At 36.9% G+C, this 20,898-nt stretch overlaps 1 protein-coding gene across 3 annotated transcripts in view; it reads left to right on the top strand.

Annotated features, from left to right (window-relative positions):
* The window catches only part of IL17REL (interleukin 17 receptor E like), a 47,292-nt gene that overhangs the window by 25,288 nt on the left and 1,106 nt on the right, over positions 1-20,898 (top strand). Inside the window, exons 4-16 of one of the 3 annotated variants that reach the window (XM_054821493.1) lie at positions 374-483; positions 1,935-2,049; positions 3,783-3,827; positions 4,664-4,803; positions 4,967-5,038; positions 7,293-7,347; positions 10,025-10,188; positions 12,515-12,559; positions 13,223-13,280; positions 13,615-13,760; positions 16,357-16,416; positions 17,473-17,530; positions 19,999-20,053. In XM_054821493.1, coding sequence (XP_054677468.1) covers positions 374-483; positions 1,935-2,049; positions 3,783-3,827; positions 4,664-4,803; positions 4,967-5,038; positions 7,293-7,347; positions 10,025-10,188; positions 12,515-12,559; positions 13,223-13,280; positions 13,615-13,760; positions 16,357-16,416; positions 17,473-17,530; positions 19,999-20,053 — 1,123 coding nt within the window. Of the gene's footprint in view, positions 1-373; positions 484-1,934; positions 2,050-3,782; positions 3,828-4,663; positions 4,804-4,966; positions 5,039-7,292; positions 7,348-10,024; positions 10,189-12,511; positions 12,560-13,222; positions 13,281-13,614; positions 13,761-16,356; positions 16,417-17,472; positions 17,531-19,998; positions 20,054-20,898 lie in introns of all 3 variants that reach the window. The other 2 variants (XM_054821484.1, XM_054821503.1) reach the window with 2 other exon arrangements.

The following is a 20,898-nucleotide window of genomic DNA, read 5'->3' as shown; positions in this document are numbered from 1 at the left end:
ACTCTGCACTAAAATAAAATGAAAGCACTCAAACTTTTTGGGCATAGTCTATTTTTACTAACACCCTGCCATTCATATCCTTAGTGCATTACCATTTAGACATTTCCTGATGTGCTTCACTCAGAGTTAATAGGTTTATATTTTAAATTTTTAAATTTGCATAAGAATTTAATTTATAGCAATTGGTATTAAATCCTTGTGTCTACCCCTATGTGTGTGTTTATATATAACATCCCTTTCTTTAACAGAGAAAAAATGCATATGCCTTTCACTTAGAAGGAAAGCTTAAGATATGGTATATTTTAATTTGTTTTTTGTTTTTCTTAAAGATGCTCAAAATATATTTTTGAAATCTATTCCTAACTAATTTCAGAAAATATCCGTGGGCTGGAAATATGTTCTCTTTCACTGGACACACAGCAATCTCAGTGCACAAGTGTGAGATTTGCTAGGAAAAAAAGCAAGATGCCTAATGGAAAGAAGGTAGACTCCTTTTTTTGGGTTGTTTTTCATTACAATGTTTATGAGCCTTTGGAAAAAAATATATATTTTGTATCTCTCATTTATTTCTCTTATTGACTTTGTGGAAAACTGCAATGAAATGTATGCTTCAGCATTGTCAAATGAAATTCCATAACAAAACATCCTTTTATAACCTATAAATTCAATTCTCCACCATTTTTGTACTTCTTCCTCTTACCTTTTTGCAGAAGAAGCTGCCTCTGCAAAGTCGCATTTTCATATCAATCTCGCTAGCTTTCTTTTCGTGCCCACCAAATTGTGGGGAAGCTTTTGTAACTCCAGGAAGCACAATGCCACAGGGACTTTAAGTGCATACATATGATTTATTTAAGTCCAACCATGTCAATGGAATATATACATTTAGAAGACAGCCAACTGCCTAAGCATGTGCACACATCTGTCCTAAACTCATGATAATAATTGCAACAACAGAGTACAATTTTTTTACTAAACTAAACCCAGAAGTATTTGTTACTAAAATTTGCAGCTGAGGAAAAAAAAAAAAGAACCATCCTGGACCAACTGTTTAAGAGAGATGAATTTTTGCTTTCAATTACTGGTGGATAACTGTTATTAATACCATTCAAAATGTGTTACTTCATGTGCTTTGCAAATACTATATTAATTGCACATGTGAAACAAAGTTCTTCTCCCAAACTGCAATTGCAGTTTATGCTCTGTATTGCTTGATGATCAAACGTCCCTGCGGGGAATGCACGGCCACCAGTGAATAACTGATAGCTTTTAGAATAAAGTAAGTTTTATAGGCAAGACTCAACAAACATATTTAATGAAATTTTCTCAGTTTTAGTTCGGTGGCTAGAATGGTGACACAAGATGTCTTTTATCCTCCAAATGCATTGTACCAAATAGGAGTATATCCAACATGAAAACCTGTATGGAATTTAACAGTTACTGCTATCAGTGAGGGAATGACCTGCCTTAATTGGACCTCAACTTTTGTCTCCAAAATTACATTCTCTCTCACAAACTGGAATGAATAAATTTTCTGAAGTTGCCATTAAATATTTAAATAGACATTTTTTCCTATTCTGCAAGTGTTTGTGTTTGTAAAACGCCTTCAAACTGTGACTCTTTGAAGTTCAATAAGCTTTGGGTACCTTTATTTCTATGCTTTTAGGATTATTTGATAGCTTGTAGATATTTGGATTTCTGGAAGTGAAGAAGATAACAACGTCCTGGATTAGAAGTAATGATACGCTTTGAAATCCTTTCATTAAGTGGTATCTACTTTACATTCCTTATGCTACAATATCTGAGACTGCTTAATGCTCCTTGTAAATATAAACAAATCTAAACAAAGAAAATTGCTTGCTTAACTGTGATAACCAGTGGTTTTCGTGTATTCTGGAAATCACGCACAGACTTGATTTTATAAATGTTTTAAACAGGTACAGGTACAATTCAATTGCATTGAAGTCAATGTAGCACAACACATCTATGTGACCATGAAAACAGTACCAAATTACTGTGAAGTCAAGCTGAGTCAGGAATACTATGTTGAAGGTAGGAAAACATCTTAAACCAGATGTTTTTCAAGAAACATCTTTTCAAAGAAAAAAACCCAACCCAACCCAAAAACCCCCACAAATGCAAAGCCAAACCACATTCTGGGATACACTGATCTAACTGATGGTAGATCATGTATGCCACGACCAGTCTTATTCTATGTTTTGATGACTTATTTTGTGCATATAAATGTCTGACTTGCTATAAAAACCAGAGACCAGAGTTTATATCTAAAAGTACATGGAAAACGGAACTACACTATGCATTTGTCCTAACTGGCCTTCTTGTGGTTGGCGTGTGCTCTTTCTCTGCCTGCAGGTTCAGTCCTGTGTGCTCTCTGGGCATAAGATGGAGCCTCCGCTTCTCTTCATAGTTAGGCTGCAGGTGGTTTCAGAGATTGAGGAAAGCTTAATAAGAAAGTGTAAAGAAATTTCTTTTCACTTTCATTAGGCATTCTATCACCTGTATTTATGTAACTGGATAAGGTGACATTTTTCCATGTTTTGGGGGTAAAGTGCCTACTGTATGCATATAAAAATAGATTCAGCACTGTGGTCCAAGCAAGATACAGTGTGGCTAATGAAGACAAGTGCACCAAACGGTGGTGCAAAAAACCAAAATGAGACCCCTTGTTTGATCCAGTGCCCGGGATCGTCCTGCCTTCCCATGTCCAGAGTGGGTGGGCGGCTCTCGCCCTTGCCCCTTGGTACAGTATCATCCCTTGCACACAGTATCTGTTTCATGCCTTCGTAGAAGTAAAGCCTTTTTGTGTTTAAAAAGCCTTTAATTTTCTTGATAAGTCCTGATTCACTGTTGACGTAGATATGTACTTTGTGAATAAAGAGGGGGGGAAATAAGGTTTTATAAAGGCCAGTTTTAAGACACTTTATAAGGGTGAGTAAACAAATGAAAATAAGAAATATTTCTCTAGGGAAAAGAACTGCGTGGGGAAATGAGAGCAAAGTGCTGATCTAATACTGAGTTAAGCAAGGAGCGACGAAAACACTAGGCAGCAGATTATGAGCTGATTTATTGTTCTTAAATCGAGCTTTAAGTTTTGGAGTTACAAATATTAGATGTTAGTTCTGAAAGTGCTGCTTGGCACACATTGTGGTGAGCTCCCTGGGAGCTAAATAGGATGTTTCTTTGTAAGCCTGGAGTGGAGTCAGAATAGCGAAAATACACAGTTGTTTCTAACAGAGGAATAAGCCTGGTAAACAACAGGAGTAGCTTACAAGGAAAGAATAATTAAATTATTATTATTTTTATTATTATTTCTTAAATTTTAACTAGATGACAGTTAAACTTGACAGTTGGACTTGATGGTCTTAGAGGTCTTTTCCAACTTTAAAGATTCTATGATTCTATGATCTTTGAGGTCCCTTCCAACCCAAACCATTCTATAATTCTACGATTCTATGAAATTATTGTTAGGTGAAGAAGTGCAGTGTTATATCCTAGATTGCCACCTTAAATTACTGATGAGGTTTTCCAGTAGAAACCCCACACTGCTGAGATAGCTCCTTACGGCAAGTTGTGATATAATCTCTGTGTGTGGTAAGGGTACTTTTCTTTTTGGCTGTTTATCTAGAAGTAGATGTAAAGCTGCCTTTAAAAAGGGATATAAGAGAGAGGTTTCCTGTTGGGGAGCTATTGGATAATTTGGTAATTTATTTACACAGTTATATAAATAAAAGATCCCTAAGAAAACTCTGGCTTCTGTTTTGCAGATTGCAGGAACAGTGATGTGGGAAAATATATTCCAGCTTGTCTGGGTGAGCTGATCTTCTATATAAGTTAAAGCTGTGAGATATTTCTGGTGACCTATACAATGATATGTTTTCATAGCTGAACAAGCAGAGAGAAAAAAAAAGATGATTTACAACTACCACTACTTATAATTACCATGTAGTTGATAGATAATGTCCTGGAAAATGGGTTTCTTTGTATTGACTAGGAATGCTAGATAGCAGATAAAGATATTGACAACCTATTTAATACTTAAACTTTTGGAAATAGGTTTGTGTCCTTTTCATGCACTTTGAATTGCTCGTTTTATATTTGGTCTACAGACAGATCTCATAAATAGGTTGAAATTAATTTGCCAAACTGCTATCCTGATTTTCGCATACCCGTGAATATTAAAAAAATAAAACATCCCCCCACATATTGTATTTGTCTAACATAGTTGCACATATTCTCTGTGTAATGAAATTGCAACCTTGGGATAATCAGCTTTTGTAGTAGTATTAGTGTATGCATTTCAAGTGTTTGCACATGAACTACAGAAGATTTCAAGTACTAAGGTTGAGGTACAATCAGCAGGTGTCCTGGCCTCTCAGTATTGCCAGTGATAATTTAAAACTGAATACTATTGAAATTTATTCTTATGAAAGTTATTATATCTCATAAAATAAGAATACACTTAGGAATATCAGGATATAAAAATAATTAATTCAAACATCCTAGATAAGAATCTATAGATGTTGAATTTCATTTCTATCAAGTTATGAAATACATTCTCTACCTTTTATAAAGAAATAACAAAATCAGAAATAATAAAGTAACAAAGATAGATGTAATAATTTCATGCTTGAATTTTCTTTTTCAGCTGGAAAGTTTGATTATAATGTAGACAGGGCAAGAAAAATTATATCAGTGAATGTATCCCACTTTCTTCGAGATCAAGATTATTACGTTCGCCTGTGCCACAAATGGTTTACCTGTGAAGATGTAGGGGCATTTGCTGTGGTGAGTTAAAGCTCAAAGCAGTTTGTTGAACTGGTCAGAGTTGGCTTGTAGATGGAAATGCTCACTGAGGTCATAGTTATAGGAAATGCCCTGCTATATCTTTATTTAGCTTTATTAAAAGAAATTTACTCTCCTGGATTCATGACCGTCTTTTTCATTTCAGATAAAAGGGAAGGAATCTTTAAAATCGGTTTCTCTGAAATATTCTCAGCTACTTCCTTGTCTTTGCATTGAGGTAATACAGTCTGGAATTTGGTATATACTTGTGTTTCTAACTAAAGAAATTTTATCTGGGATTTGTGCAAAGAAAGGAGGAAAAAATCTGTAGAAAAAGGCTTTAGACCGAAGTTTTTGACTAAGGCTTGTCTGACCTTATGATCATGTAAATGTAGAAGAGATTTTTTAGGAAACACTAATTAAAACATGGAGATAAGAAGAAAATGGGATACAATTTACATTAATTTATGGGAAGTATTGTGTAAGATTAATTTGACTGATTTTTTTTATAAGCAATGAAAAAACAGAAAATTTAATCTGACTGAATTTCAGCATAGCACTTGATATAGTATTGCATGAGAAGCTAAAAGAAGAATTGAGGAAGCTGGGGGTGAGAACAAGATTTATACAGTAGATAATACCTAGCTGGAGGGCTAACTAACTCGACTACTCCTGTTGAATGGGGTTGTGCTAGTAGGAAGGTTATTTAAGAACCACACTTAGAACAGTTCTTATCTAAATGTTTTCATCGATGACATGGGCACAAAAGGTGGGAACATGTTAATGACATTTGCTGATAATACAGTTGAGAGGTGTAATCAAAATGGAAGAGGGTCGGGATAATTGGAAGAGACTAGAGAACTTCATACATGAAATAACTAAAGGAGGATTAAGTGTAATGTATGAAGTGCAAGTTCATGCAGTTGCTCTAATAAAAAGAATTCTTGCTGTAAGATGTGAGTCCTCATTTAGAAATAACAGTGGAGGAAAAAAAGATCTGAATGTAATAGTTCATTGCAGGATGATTAAACTAACATGGTTACATGATGTAAATGTGAAGAAAGGTCTAGTGGTTTAGATTATTCCATGTTAGCAGGCAAGTATATGGGCAAGGCCTTCTTTGAAATACTGTAGGCAATTCTTGTATCCATATTCAAGAAAGATTAATTCAAATGGAAGATGTAAATAAAAAATCTGGAATGGTTGGGGAATGAGAGACTTTCTTATAAAGGAGATTCAAAGAACAAGTTTTCATTAACCTGGTAAAACACATGCAACATGTTTGTTGTCTAAATACACATCAGAAGGGCCAATTATAAGGAAAAAGAAGAGATTTTTTTTAAGCTAAAGCCATTCTTGCCACAAGAATGAAGGGGGATAAACTTAATTGCATGAATATATTCAGGATAGATACGGATTTTTTTCTTATAATCTGAGAAGTGAGATTTTGGAATATCTTTCATAAAAAGGAATAAAAAGTCACCAAACCAATTTAAAATGCTATTGCTAAGATATAAAGATACTATGTGACCTAATTTCTCAGCGAATTGTGGGGTCTGATTTACCTTGTGGATTAAGATACCTAAATGTAGATGTCCAGATGTAGATAGATACATTTGAATTAGATGTCGAAACTCTTATAGTTAATGGAGATCTAGTTAACGCAGTCAGTCACTCAGCTGACCAAATGTAGATGGCTATTTTGGGATGTGCTGGATCGCACTGTAGAGTCCACTGGCTGCTTTGGATAGATCTTCATATGGCTACTGTAATAGTAATTTGGCACTTTAGTCACACAGATGCGTACGTTGTGGGCACCTAAAATCACATACTTTAACATGCGCGTTGAGCCACAAGGTCTTTTCCAAGCCTAGGGCTAGAGTTTTTTATTCCAGTCTGAAGGATATGAGGTCACTGGAAAGGTATGATTCCTCTCAGCATACAGACAGAGAATCCCACAATACAATTGCTGAGCAAACAGATGGGAACTAGGAGTAACAGAAACATATGCACATGAACCTAAATAATTAGGGTATAGTAACAGCCATGTACATATGCTTGCAGATTGGGTTAAGAGTTAGCCCTCAGATTTTAAGGATACATGCTTTACCATAACAAAGGCTGGGAGATCTGAAATTATGATTCCTGAATGTCTTTTGATACTCTTAGAAAGTAATGACACTGTAAGAAACTTAATGAAAATCAAACTGGAAGACTTTCTAAATGAAATTGGGCTAAATATATGACTCAGAAACAGTGGGAATATAGTGCTAGAAGGGATCACCTTAGTTCATCAGCTCCAATTCCCCTAATGATGAACAATAAAATAGATTTCTAGTGCAAAACATCCTTTAAAAAATTACTTCCAGAGCTTTCTAATAAACATAGCATCTTTATCTTTGGTGGAAAGGTTTTCTGTCACATTCAGTCTGAAATGTTAAAAACTGGTGTATCTGAGAATCTCTAGCTAATGGCCACTTTTTGGGTTGTAGGGTTGGCTGGCAATTCCAGATGCAAGGAGGATACAACTTTGCCCGTTTGAAAATGGCAAGTATTGTGTGGTTACTCCTCATACGAGTGATTTTCAGCAGCTCCAGTAGTATGTCACAATTTGAAATTCATCTTAGGTGAAAACCATACATTGCAAAACTTCAAGGAAATCGTCATATTGGTTTGTTATACTGTGGGTGGATGAAATTACAAATTGTTCACTACGCTTATGCCAATGTAAACACAAAGTAACTTTCTAGTCATTTCCCACATTTTCTTAAGTCACACACAAACTGGCCAGGAGAAAGAAAAACCACTGTGGTCAGCATTGAAATGCTGATAGGAGAAGAGGGTCTCAAGGAGAGATTTGAAGAAGGTGTCCGACACCCAACTTAAAGGAGGGAGCAGGGAGTTGAAAAAGAAGACAGTTAACTGCATATAGGATTTCCCATACTAAATTGAAAATTATTTACACAAAGTGTTCCAGCAAAGTCAGATTTTGGTCTGAGATGGCAGCTGAAAAAGAAATTGTCATATAATATAGGTCTTTAGTGAAATTTTTACCAGGCAGATAGAAAAAAGTGTAGCCTGAAAAAGTGTTTTATTGTGTTAAGTCCAAGATAAGTACAACAATATTTTTCCCCAGACTATGCTAATAAGGGATTTTAGTATTTGATTTAAAAAAACCCAAAAGAAAATCTTGAGAGAGAATAAAAACATCAACCCATAACAGGACATCCAAACTCCATTACACTGTGTAGACATTCACTGCAATCCTTTTACATTCTTGCAGGGCTGATACATTTGTGTTAAAATGGAAGCAATTTCCTCTTTAGTTAGCCCAGCCTTAATTTCTGATTTACTTTATTATGGCAGAATATAGAATATAAAATATATCTCAAGTAATTTTTCAGACACTAGGACCCAGCTATTTAAGTGTATAAAGAGTTCCAGCTTTTGAGCCAAATTGTTTTCTTTTTAAATCTTTCTTTTTCCTAACTGATAACTCTGTTTGCTGTCATATCTAAAGTAAAATGGTTCTGGTTTTGGGCTCAATTATCACTGCTGTAATAAAGTTGGGATTATAGACTTGGTTCTGTGGTAGGAGGTTATTAACAGTTGTGTATTGGAAAGAAGCTCCTCTCTGTTATAAGTCTTTTGGGTTAATGTAAGTAAGAGAAGAAAAAATGAATGTCTATTGGTTACTGAACAATGTAATTATATGAGACTGAATATGAATGAGTATTATGGCATAAGTAAGTAAATGCCACAAAGGAGTAAAACAGAAGGAAACTCAGGCAATAAGTCAATGAGCAGTCCTGGAAACAAACCTGAGAAGTCTTAATTGTGGTGCTATTCTCTTAATTATTAGGATTACACTTACATTACACCTACATTATTACAGACTCCTGTAACATTCAAAGTGTAGCTGTGAAAACTGTCAGAACTGTTGGAATCGAGGACTTTGCAATCGGGTTAAATATTCTCTAAATATTAGCTTTATAGTACATGCCCATTTATTACATACAGTATATTTTTAAAAGAATCACATTTTTGAGCAGTTTTTTGAAAACAGAATAAAAATTTCCACTTCATAGAAAGTTTCAGTATTTTGATGTATACGCATTGGGACATGAAGTTAAGACAGCAAGAGGCTTCGCAAAATTAAAGGGTCTGGAAGATTTCTATTAGAAAATATCAAAAGGTTTTATTTCAGGACATTTTTGAGAGAAACAATACCAATTGGAATTGTTGTTATACTTTAAAGGAGTTGAACCTGGACAGCTAGTGTTTCCGCTCTTTGATGTAGATTGTGCTTCTTCACTTTGCTACATTTTCTAGTCATGGTTGTTGTTTGTTCCCTCCTCTTGAACATCTAAGTGGCCGTGTTTTCAAGATTTTCTTCACAAATAGCTGCAGAAATAAATGAAAAACTTTCCAAATTACTTCTTGAAGTATGAGCTGAAATATCAGTTTGAATTTCATGCTGGAGATTCTCTCATCCATATGCAGCTAAATGGAAAAGAAAGTCAGTATGAAGTGACTAATTTGACCAATCAAATAAGACATCTTTTATTTTATAATAGTGCCAATTCAAGTTATCTCTAAATATATGTTGACTAGCTCTGAAATTACAGTGTGCCCAGTATACATAGAAAGAAGATTTATCTAAATGCTGTAGAAAAATTATTTGTTGTGAATTATTCACACAGCTTTCTTTACTAGTGGAGTTCTTGATATTCAGCTAAAGGCTTGAATTTATCTTCTTACATATATGTTGAGTGTATGTAAGTCCTACACAAAACACACAGAGTTTGAGTCTCCAATACCATGACCTCTAGTCACAAATGTATGGATTCATTCCAATTTACCATACATTGTTAACTGAAGGTCCTCGGTTAGGAATTTACTTGTGTTGCAGAGAATGCACTTCCAGTGCAGCCATGTAAGAGGTGAGACGTCATTCCCTGGTGATGCCGATCTATTACCTTAGCAGGAGACTGGTTAAGACTGAGCTCTCAGTTTGAGTACCTCTGGTAAATGCCAACACTTTGGTGGGATGAATTCAAGTTTTACACTGTCACAGTGTGAACGATTACGGTTCTGACTGGTGAAAATGGTGAGGAGATGGAAAAGCAATGCTTTTGGTTTTAAGCACATGTATAGATACCAGATTTATGAACAATTTTGATTCATTTTCATCTTGAATAATGTTTCCACTCTTTGTGCACAGATACGAAGGCGCTATGGGATAATATTGTTTACAACCCAGCAACACAAACCCTAGCTTGGGAGCCAGCCTGTCCTGTGCTTGTCATGGTTAACCTATGCAGGTTAATGAAGTCTAACAACCACTGTGAAGATATACAAAACACTTCAAAAAATTCACCTGAGAAAGTAAGAGCTATGCAGATTTATTCAGACTCTGAGATTGAAGGCCATGACCAAAGGCATGATGAAGAGCTAGACTTTGGAATAAGAGCAGTTGCAGATTCCTCTCTTCTCTGATACTTAAAAGTATTCATAATCACAGTCTGTTCTTGAGCACTAACCACATGATTTATTCAAATAGTGACTGACTCACTATGAAGAAATAAAAAGGGGAGATGACTGTGAAGCTAGTAATGTTTGCTAAATTCTTTGGTGTAAATAGGGTCTGCTTTTCATTTATAGTAAAGGCATGATTCATCTGCCCTAACTTTGCTGTCTAAAATATAGGTGCTCAAGTCTATGCTGTTTGTCTCAGATTCCCTTTTAAGTAAGTAGATGAAACAGACATATTGAGAGGACAACTCTTCTCATCTGAAGACAGGCATATAAGAAAGGTTGGAGGGATTTCTCACTGATTATGGCAAGAGCTATTGTGATTAGATCACATTTGGATATTTAACATTGAGACACCAAAAATGTAAATGAGATGAAGCTAAATCTCTTTAAATCTTACTGGACACATAACGGTACCTTGGTAGGACATGATTGTTCTGTACTCTATTAAGATCTCTTTGAAGTGCCTTCTTCAAACTGGTCCAATGTCTTGAAATTGTGGGTATTGAAATATTGGGTTCCTTAGTTCTTCCAGCACTTATGTTCTAAAGTGGAAAAAGGTTTACATTGCATGTATCCTGAACTGCTCAATAATTCAATCTTGAAGTCTCATGATGCTGACCGCACTGGATTTATGAGATTAGTTAGATTTCTGGATTTCATCTTGAAAAGTAGGTTTCAAACTTTCCTGATTGTGGAGAGAAGCCAGTAAACTTGAGGTAACAACTGAAAAGGCAAATAAAATCAAATACAAATCATTAATTTTTGAAAATTTATGAATATTATTCTGATGGCATGATTTGGAGGGGGGCTGACTCAAGACTGTTGAATATTTTTTTGATTAGGAACTCCTGGCCAAGTGTTTAGTGATTGTTCAGATTCACCATTTTATGGGTTTCAACACAGCTTTGATCTTGCAAAAACAAATATATTTAATTTTATACATGTGAGTGGTCCTCATGGGATTCATCATCTGCTGACAACAAGCACAACTCACTGCTTGCAGGAAAGAAAAAGAAAAGAAAAAAAAAACCCAGAAAAAAAGAAAGATGCCTGAAATGAGGTTTGGCTGGTAATGGTCCTATCTATTACCCAGAACACAATCCAAGATTAGTTTATTACAGATGATGAATGTTTTCCTGTATTTATTAATATTGATGGACAGGATGCATTTTGCCTTTTTTTCTAATTAATTCTAAAAAGTTCGATATTGAATTTGATCCATTTCTTGTACTGTAACCCTGAAGAACATCTCTATAGTGTGCTGGAGACTACTGCAGAGATTCCTCACACAGTGCCAGCTCCCCCAGTAAATCCACACAATGCTGCACGCTCTAATAGCATGCACATGTACCGACCGAGGCCCAAAAGCTACATAACTCTTCTCTCTAATTAGGGTGGGGCTTCCTGTGTTGATGGCAATGCTGTCTCCGTATCTGAGCGAACTCTTACGGAACTATCTTCTGTGACCCTATGGTAGACATACCCGAGGACATCCATTATGTTCTTCTCAAAGAAGTTACAGGACAGAGGTGTTATTTTGGTCACGATGCCATGTGTTGTGTGCAGGGTCCATTGTGTTCAGTCACTTGAGCAACGGTGTTTAAGTAAGATCACTTACATGGGTAGTAATTATTTATAGGAGGCAAGGCTTTTTATAGTGAAGCCCCTGGCGGGTAAACAGCTGTTAATCAAGAAAGCAACATTTTGTAGGCCACTTAAGTGGGTGTCTAAAATTCAGTCTACGTTTAAGTCTCTTCTGGAATAGGGATACGGAAAATTGAAAAATTTCTGAACCGTAGGTGGAACAACACTTGTGGGTATACGTTTAAATGTTCTGCTGAGTTGATGAATGGTAAATAAGGGACTGAAACAAGATGACTGTGTAATCAGAATTTTGCACACGAGCCACCATAGAATCACTTAATGTAGCTCTAATGGGTCAGACTGACTATTAGGAATGCTACATGTTACAGATAAAAAGAAGCAAACTATTCAGTAATCCAAAGTAGCAGTTGTTTCTATTCTTACTATTTTATGTGTTTAACTTCCTAGGATGTTTATAAAGTAAGCAAACTGGTTCCTTTCTCAGTAATAAAACTATGAAAATTTTGGGTAATTGATTTTGTGAAACTAGTTAATGAAACTAGCTAATGCTGAGCGGTCTCTTTTCAAGCAGGTTAAATATTCTCGTGTGGACACTCACCCGAGACTTTGCATGAAGGTAAAGGAATTTCATTGTAAAACACCTATTAACTGCCCTCTTTCTGTCAGCTCTAAAAGAATGAGTTGCTAATACTCTTTAGGATCAATACTTTGTTTCATAGCTATGATGAATGGGAAGTAAGAATGAAGGAAATGCGAAAGATTAGATTAAAAGGAGGTTCTTTGCAAGTGCAGCAGCAGTGATAGATAAGACACAGGTCAGATTGTGCCCTCTATTCTCTGCTTGAGAAAAGCAGTGAAAAAAATGTTTTTAGGTCAATGCAAACTCTGAAGCATGCACTAAACTTAGCATATAAAGTTTTCCATATTAAATATTTGGTAATAAAATGATGGATACGCTCCATTTATTGGAGTACCTTTTACTATTCTAGTTGAGAAAAGAATGCCACATAAGGTTAATGTAGGCATATTATTGTTTTCTTTTAGATTACTTTTAAGTCAGTGGGACTACATGTTTCTGTAAAATAAGCATGTGCATAAATATCTGAAGAATTGGGGGATCTAATTTAAATCAAGAGTTGGAAGATGCCGTAGACCAGGAAAGCTGTGAATTCACCTTCTGCAACTTTCTGCAATGTACTGAACTTCATCTCTAGTTGAAGTTGTAGCCACAGATTGAAATAGAAAAATCAGTTTTCCTAACAGATTTCTCTGCTTTCAGTTTACAACCAAGCAAGGCTCTTGGGTTAAATGTCCATTTGCTCATGGAGAATTTCCAGGTAAATATATATTTTTAATTAGATGATATTAAATCGTGAAAAATATTTAAATCAGTTACTAGATATGAGCCTTCTCCAGTAAGCGAGATGTGTTCACATCACTGTAGCCTGTAAATTATGGCAAAGAGATTTGTCAGCTTGCTACTTCTATGTATCCCCAGTAGATCATCAGTTTATCAGTATAAAAAGTGACTTGTGGGAATCAAAATAATTGCTTGCATGTAATTTGATGGCACTTAACTAATTAAAAAGGCATTTATTTTAAATATAACAATTTAGACTATAATATATGGTCCTTGTACATCTAAAAGTAAGTCTTTTCCCCTGATATTAGCTTGGAAAATGAGAACTGCTGCAGTTGCAGAACAAATACAAGTTTTCTTCACATCCCAAATGAAGGCACAGTTCTCAGTGCTTGTGTGTAACAGGACGCAGCTGGCCTCATGTGAATCTGTTGGGATGCACCATTCAGCCTCTGTGGTTTGTATATGTTATTTCTTAAACATTGTAAGACTTTTAAACATATCTTACTGCATTCATTTATTATTCCATTTATCGCTCTGCAGCTTGAAAACATTAATAAACCCATGTATGCACATATTGGAACAATTACTGGAACATTTTTAAAGCATGTAGTTCTAATTCTGATCTCAAATTGATGCAAGAAGTAAATAAGGATCTTGAAGTCAAATGAGTCACATCAAAGGAAGTGACTATTGAGTGAAACCTTAATATTCTTTTAACATCATTTTTGTGGTGTAGTATTTGTATCATGTATATAGCAAATGTTAGTGTTAGTACTTCATATATGGGTCACTGATACAGCTAACTTGGCAAATCTCACATCATGAAACGTAAGACTTGAGGCGTAAATTCATGATGACCTTGAGCCACTCCATATCTCACAGCTGCCAAAACAAACTCCACACAAAGAAAAAAGTTAAGTTTTTAGTCACATTAGTTTTTTGTGCTGGCTGACTGGACTACACAACTGCTTCTTCCATCAAAGTGAGGGAGAGAGGGAAAAGACTATGGGAGAGTGAAATTTCTGCTTCAGGTAGCAGCTAGTCATGCAAAGGAGAGACTCTCTGTTGTAACTGGGTCTGTATCTCATACGTTTTCAGTGCAGCTCTGTGGCTTGCTCTTGCCCTTTGACCCTGTCTACCAGAGTTACTTTGTTGGCCTGACCTGTGCACTACTGAGAGGTCCATCTGGAAAGTGGAATCAAAGAGCAGAAGAGTGGCCATAGCATTATTTTTCAAATAGGCGAATATTAGCAGGATAGGTCCTAGGAGCTGCTAGGACCACAACACTGAAAGGCATCCTGCTCGTTCAGCAGCCAGCTCCTCAGTAGTACTATGTCCACCCCCAAATGTGTGCTCCTGCTGTCTGCTCCACCAACCAGGTATATGAGATGTCATATGATGAATTTTGAGAAAATTGAGAAATCCGGATGTTGTTATTTCTATGGTTATTCCTGACTCTGCCCATTGACTTCACTCCACTTGTAGGGGTATGTGCTTTAGAAGACACAAGCATGCTGTAGCTCCTACGCCTGTCCTCTTTTTAGGATATATTCCATCTGTACTTCTTTCTTTGCCACTGTATTCAGGTACATGCTGCAACTGTGATTTTTTTTAAGTATCTCGGTGTGCAGGGTGCACGTACTAGGAGGTTGTTGACAAGCTGGTAGCTATGAATAAGGACTTCTTAAACTCAAAGGGGTGGACACTGAAAGATGATTTTATTTTCTAATGAATCAGTTTAGATCTTTATTATGTTTCTGGTGCTGAGTGTAACAGATCAGGTGTTAAGAGCAGAGTTTCTCAGCTCTGGACTTTGCTGCTTAAGCTGTGGACATGCTTAGGTGGAACATGACAGCTGGTCCTGCAGGAGACCCCACAGCTGAATAATCATGGGGAAAGGCCTGGGAGAATAATCATGGGGAAAGGCTATCCTAGTCAACAGAGACCACAGAGGCATTGGTGGCACTACCAAGAGTCTGTCCTAATGGGACAAGATATCTGGGGAAATGCTGTATTACTGGCAGAGACGGACTTCTGTAGAAGAGTTGTCAAACACTATGTTCAGTGAACACTTATGGTGGCGATTCCCTTCAACCAGCTTATTTCACATGAAATCTGTGGAGTTCAGACTTTCTGGTTTTAAAGGTTCCCTGTGTGAATTGCTAAGTTAGAAGGGTAATGGTGGAGCACCAACAAATCACAGCTAGTTATTGAACTGTGTGTTTCATGAAGGGCACTGATGCATTTAAAAATGCTGTTTTGTTCCCTTCGGGACAAAGCTGTTATGTCCTCTGTTACTGTGACAGAATGGGAGCCCATGTAAATTACATACAGTCCCTGTCTCAACACCATGAGCAATATACGTTAAGTTTTCATCATGACTTAGCTCTGTGTTCCCAGAAACCAAAGTTCATTCTCTACCTAGTAATCCCTGTTCACCCTGCTCGAAACAGAACATATTCACCTAATTTACCCCAAGTTATTTTAGGAGTTTGACACAATAAAGCAAGCACTGTAGGATTCATAGCTATTAGTAGAGTAACTAACATTATTTTGAGGACAAACAAAAAACAATCAAACATTGTCAGAACAGTCATTTAGGACAATTTTACCCTAAGGCTGAACATGTTCTCAGCATACAATATGATGGGAAATCCAGAAGAACTGTAAAGTAAGGGTCATTCCTTCAACTCTTGTACACCAGAGAAAAGAAGTGAAGACACTCAGTGTCTAACGTGGTGTGAGCAGCCACGGTGGGGAAGGCGTCCTGCCTTACAATGCTTCATAAAATGCAGGAACATTAGCCCTCTTCTTGTGCTGCCCAAACTGTGCTTGGCAAAACTACACTAGCTGCTAATGGTCATTGAGATCTGGGGATATCTCTGAAAATAAATAGCCTTCCATATATACTTCATTAATTTTCTGATGCAGTAGAACATGTAGCATTATTGGCAAATGAACCAAAGAGCTGGAGAGACACAAACACAACACATTTTCATTATCCCAGGGTATGGAAAATAATAGTTTTCAATTTTTTTTCTTTTCACTAGGGAGGTTCTGTATCAATCGCTATGTCACGGGAAATGTGTGGGTCAACAATTTGCATTCAGGTATGTGTCTTGACTTTGCCAGGTAGTCTGTACAAAATAAACAAATCATCCAAAAAAAAAAAAAAAAGAAAACCAGCAGGCACTCTCGCAGCTTCCTCCTCCCAGCCACATCTGATTACTGTGCGAATGGAGTTGGCAAAGAGCATTATTTATATCCTGATGTGCTGCCACCACCTCTTGTTGAGATGACATTAATTAACAGAGAAGTTGCTCTCCATGATCTTGCTCCTTTGTCAGTGGCAGATAAAGGGATATCATCAGGAAATTGTTAATCCTGTCTTTATACGTTCCTTTGTAATAAAAAGTTCCAAGGTATCAAAAGATCCAAGTAAATCATAGATGAATTTTTCAAAAATTGGCATTAACTGGAAAAGGTTAGGCAATAGCAAACAGCACAGTAAGTGCATAGCATGCTAGAATTAGCACTCCTGAAAGTAGAGCTGAGCAAATTATTTCTGACATTTTTGCACACTATTTCCATAGCTGAACTTAATTAAGACAACATTAAGAGAAAATGAGCATGAAGCTGATAAGTTTATTCCTCTCTGGAGTTAATGTTCTCAGCAGACACTGGGACAAGGGAGACTGACAGCTGGAGCTGTGGGGCTCCAGCAGCTGCCCTGGAAGGTCCTTGTCAGCTTCACTTTCTGCTGCTGGGAAGAAAGGGGCAAGATGAAAGTGAGATTGGCAAGAACCTTCTGGGTAAGGAGAGTTGTTCTTCTTTCCCTTGTGAAAAATCAGATTTGGTGGTAAAACGGATGTTTTCCTGCATAAATAATTTATTTTGTAAATAAGACATTATCTGTCAGAATATAGTTCTCCCTCCCCCCAAAAAAGTTAAGAAATCCGATTAGCTTTATTATTTAGAAACCTGAAAGTGATTGCAACTCACTAAATATACACTAGACCAGCAGTCTCCATATGCATTTATTTACTCAGAGATTAAAAAATGCAGTCACTTGAGTAAACTAATAAAGTGATCTCATTTTGTCAACACAAGTTTTTAGTAACAGTTCTGCTGAAAGAGGAATAAGCCTCAATTCTTTCTTTTAAAAGGGCTGGAGGACAGATGTAGATTATTCAGTTCCACTTGAGATCTGTGATATCCACTGTGGTAAGTATGAATGATAACAAAAGAAGAATTAGGTGTTGACTGTGTGGAAGACAGCATCTCATGTGAAGTGTGTTTTCATTTGGAAACTGAGATGGGATTCACCTGACTGAATGTAGACGTCTGCATGAGCGCTAGATATGCTCACCTTCCTCAGTTGTCCCAGCAACGGACTCGCATACCTCAACTAGCTTTTAATTAGCTACTGCAAGGGCAACTTGTGTGGCTGTCTGTTTTCTCTGCTTCCTGGGAGAATTTTGCATCCAGTGCCAAGTTCTGCATGCCACACCTATATTTACCTTGCTGTTGGTACGTGAGGTAACTAGTTAAAAACAGTCCTTGGCAAGTAGGCACGCAGTGCTGTCATCGTAGTGATTGCAGCACAGCCCTGCTGTTAACTCCCCACCTCTGCAAATGGGACGGTAATACTTCCCTCCACCGCAGACGTACGGTGAGGTTATTATTATGATTTGAGGTAAATTCAGATACGCTGACAGAGTCAGAATATTCTGAAATCTCCAAGCCCTGAAAGTAAGGCCTTGTAGAAGTTAGTGAGTTCAGAGTGAACTAAGGCTGTGGGGTTTAAGGTGAAGAACGCAGGAGTGGATTGACTAGTAGACCTAAAAAGTCTAAAAGGAGTCAAGCGAAGAGAAGGCTCAGTCTGAGCATTGCCAAAAACACCTACCCACCCACCCAACCTCTCCTCCCAGTTCATAGTGATTCCTCTGGCAGATTTTCCCTGTTGTCTAAGAATACCTGTCAATTAACTGCAGCTTCAGATTTGGAAGCCTGATACTAAAAAGGAGGGGGCTTGAATCTGTAATCTAAATGTAGCGCTCTGTGCAAGCCCTTGCATAATGCTAGTTTAGGTTTCTTCTCCACTTAAAAACTCACAGCAAGCCCACTCAAGGTAAATCAATTAAATAATCAGTGTGTGGTGATTCATGCAGTCTGGATGCATTTTCCTTATTCATATTTTCCTTTTAACAAATGTGAAGGGTATGATGAAAGCATATAAAATAATGAAAGGCTCCAGAGATGGCAGTCTGGGAATTCCCCTCTACTTTATAGTCAGAGAGAATGGGTCTGCGTATTACATGAAAATGATGGAACACTGAAAACTGACTAAAGAACTTTTTGGGCACAGTATTTGATTTCAATGTGGAACTTTTTGTCACAAGTTTTTGTTTTAATCAAGAATTTGTGGATATTTAGAAAAAAATATGAGAAACTGTGTGCATATCAAGAATATCAGAACTGTAATACATGATCACTGTGTTGTATAGAGGATATTAACCTCATGCTTCATGCATTCTGCCATACTTTATATTTTTTGGATAATGTGGTCCACATTAGTGGGTGGATAATTCCATCTCTGTCAGCTGACCAGGAGGAGGTTCCCAAAACTTCCCTCTGAGGCAGATGGTACAAGTCAGTGTCAGAGATGGGACACTGAACTAGGTGGGTCCAACTAATTGCTGTAATTCCTGTGTTCTTAATGACTCATCAGGAGCCATGAACTGCTTGTTATGTGTAAGATTTTTAATGTAACAGTAATAGCATTACTACTAAGGACTTTCGTATTCTTAAATGCTTATTTTCTATAACAGAGATATTTTCTCAAGCACTAGCTTTTTAAAATCAGGAGATGATTAAAGTTTCTTAAAGATGATGTCACCAAGGGTGATAATTCTTACACTGGAATGCTATTGTGTTTGAACCCAAGATGTTAAGAAAAAACAATCCACACAAAGGTGGAGGGAATATTAAACCTAAGATTTGTCCATAATTTGTGTAAATTTGGTTTATACAAAATGTCAAAGTAAATGAGAAATAATCATTATAATGGCATAGTGAAAATAGTGAAAATATTTACTGCATACATCTTTGTAAAATAGAAATTTACATTGTTAAGTATCACTGTTAAAAATACCAAGCAGCGTCAGTGTGTCCAAAAGAGCCATGATGTTATTAACCTGTATTTTGTTACTCAAAACCAAGATTCCAGTGATGACCGTATCTATTATGAAAAAAAAAAAATAGTGTAGCTAGCCATCATGAAGGCTACTCTCTGTCCAGCTGGAAGAGGAGTTTTCTGGCATGTAGAATGCATTATACCGCAATGCATTGCATTTTTCTATCAGTAGCTGTACTTTGGAATTAGAATGGTTTAGCCTTATTTGCTCTACAGAGGATGGAAATGGATTTTTTTTTTTTTTTTTTTGCATTTAATAGCATTGACTTAGAGGCAAAATTTTGTGTTCTTTTAAAATGTTTTTTTTTTTTTCCTTTGGCCACTTTTCTGCATTTTGTTTAATGTAGCCAAACATTTCAAGATATTATTTCACCTATTAAAAAAAACCCTTCTCTATTGTGAATTAAACAATAACCCAAATCAGTTAATGTGAGAATAGATATGTGAATCATAATGAAAACAAAATGGCAACTTATATTTGAACTTGTTTCTTCAGGTTTTCGTGGTCAGACATACGGTGATGGAAACCCAGCAAAGGCCATGACACACAGGTATCCATCCGATGTATAGTTTAAAACATCTCCGAGAGTTGATAGAGTTGTCAATCCTGAAAACATATCATTGGTCTCTCTAAAGAACAGAAGCAATGTCTAAGTGAACTCTGTACTAACCAGCAGGAATATCAGGTTCCTATCTCTCCCCTTCCTCGTCCCACTGAGGACATCTCTTGCTCCGGTGCTCTGTCTCCTCTTGCTCTCTCTCTGTTGCACCACAGTGCAGTCTGGCATCAGAGGTAGCTGCCTTGCTGCCAAAGAGAGAGGACAAAGGGAGACAAATAACCAGTGGAATTGAGCAGTTTGTAACGTAACAAGACAACCTTCGAGAGCCCTGGAACAATCTCAGATTTGCTGAGTATGACATTCACATTATTAGCACCTGCCCCCTGCTTTCTCCCTGACATTTGCAGGCAGATCAGTCCCCTCTCTGCTCTCACTCAAACGTGTCTGCTCAGCTGTTCCAGTGCTTCTTTTCATTCATGCAGTACTTTGCAAAACACTCATTCCCAGGTTGTAATCGAATCAGTAATTAATGCAGCCCATGGAGGTGTGATTTGTAGACCTAAGCTCTTAAAAATGCTCTTCCTTTAAGGATACCTTTTCAGAGGCAACCCAGAGTAGTGGAAGCAACCTAGAACTGCAGAGAGAGTAGAGATGTTCTGAAAAGCCCTTCTTCAAAGATGGGGAAAAGATGCAGCCTTGCAGAAGTTATGCAAGTCATGTGGGTGAGAAGGGGCTACCACCTTTGCTTTGAGGCAGTCTTTGGCTTTTCCCTTGCCAGAAGATGCCATTCAGGATAAAGCATCTTGGGTTTGTTAATTTGTTCATATGAGTGCTGT

Source organism: Grus americana, chromosome 1 (genome assembly GCF_028858705.1).
Source record: "Grus americana isolate bGruAme1 chromosome 1, bGruAme1.mat, whole genome shotgun sequence".
Lineage (NCBI taxonomy): Eukaryota > Metazoa > Chordata > Aves > Gruiformes > Gruidae > Grus > Grus americana.
The sequence above is the reverse complement of the archived record's forward strand: the minus strand, read 5'-3'. Positions and strand labels throughout refer to the sequence as shown.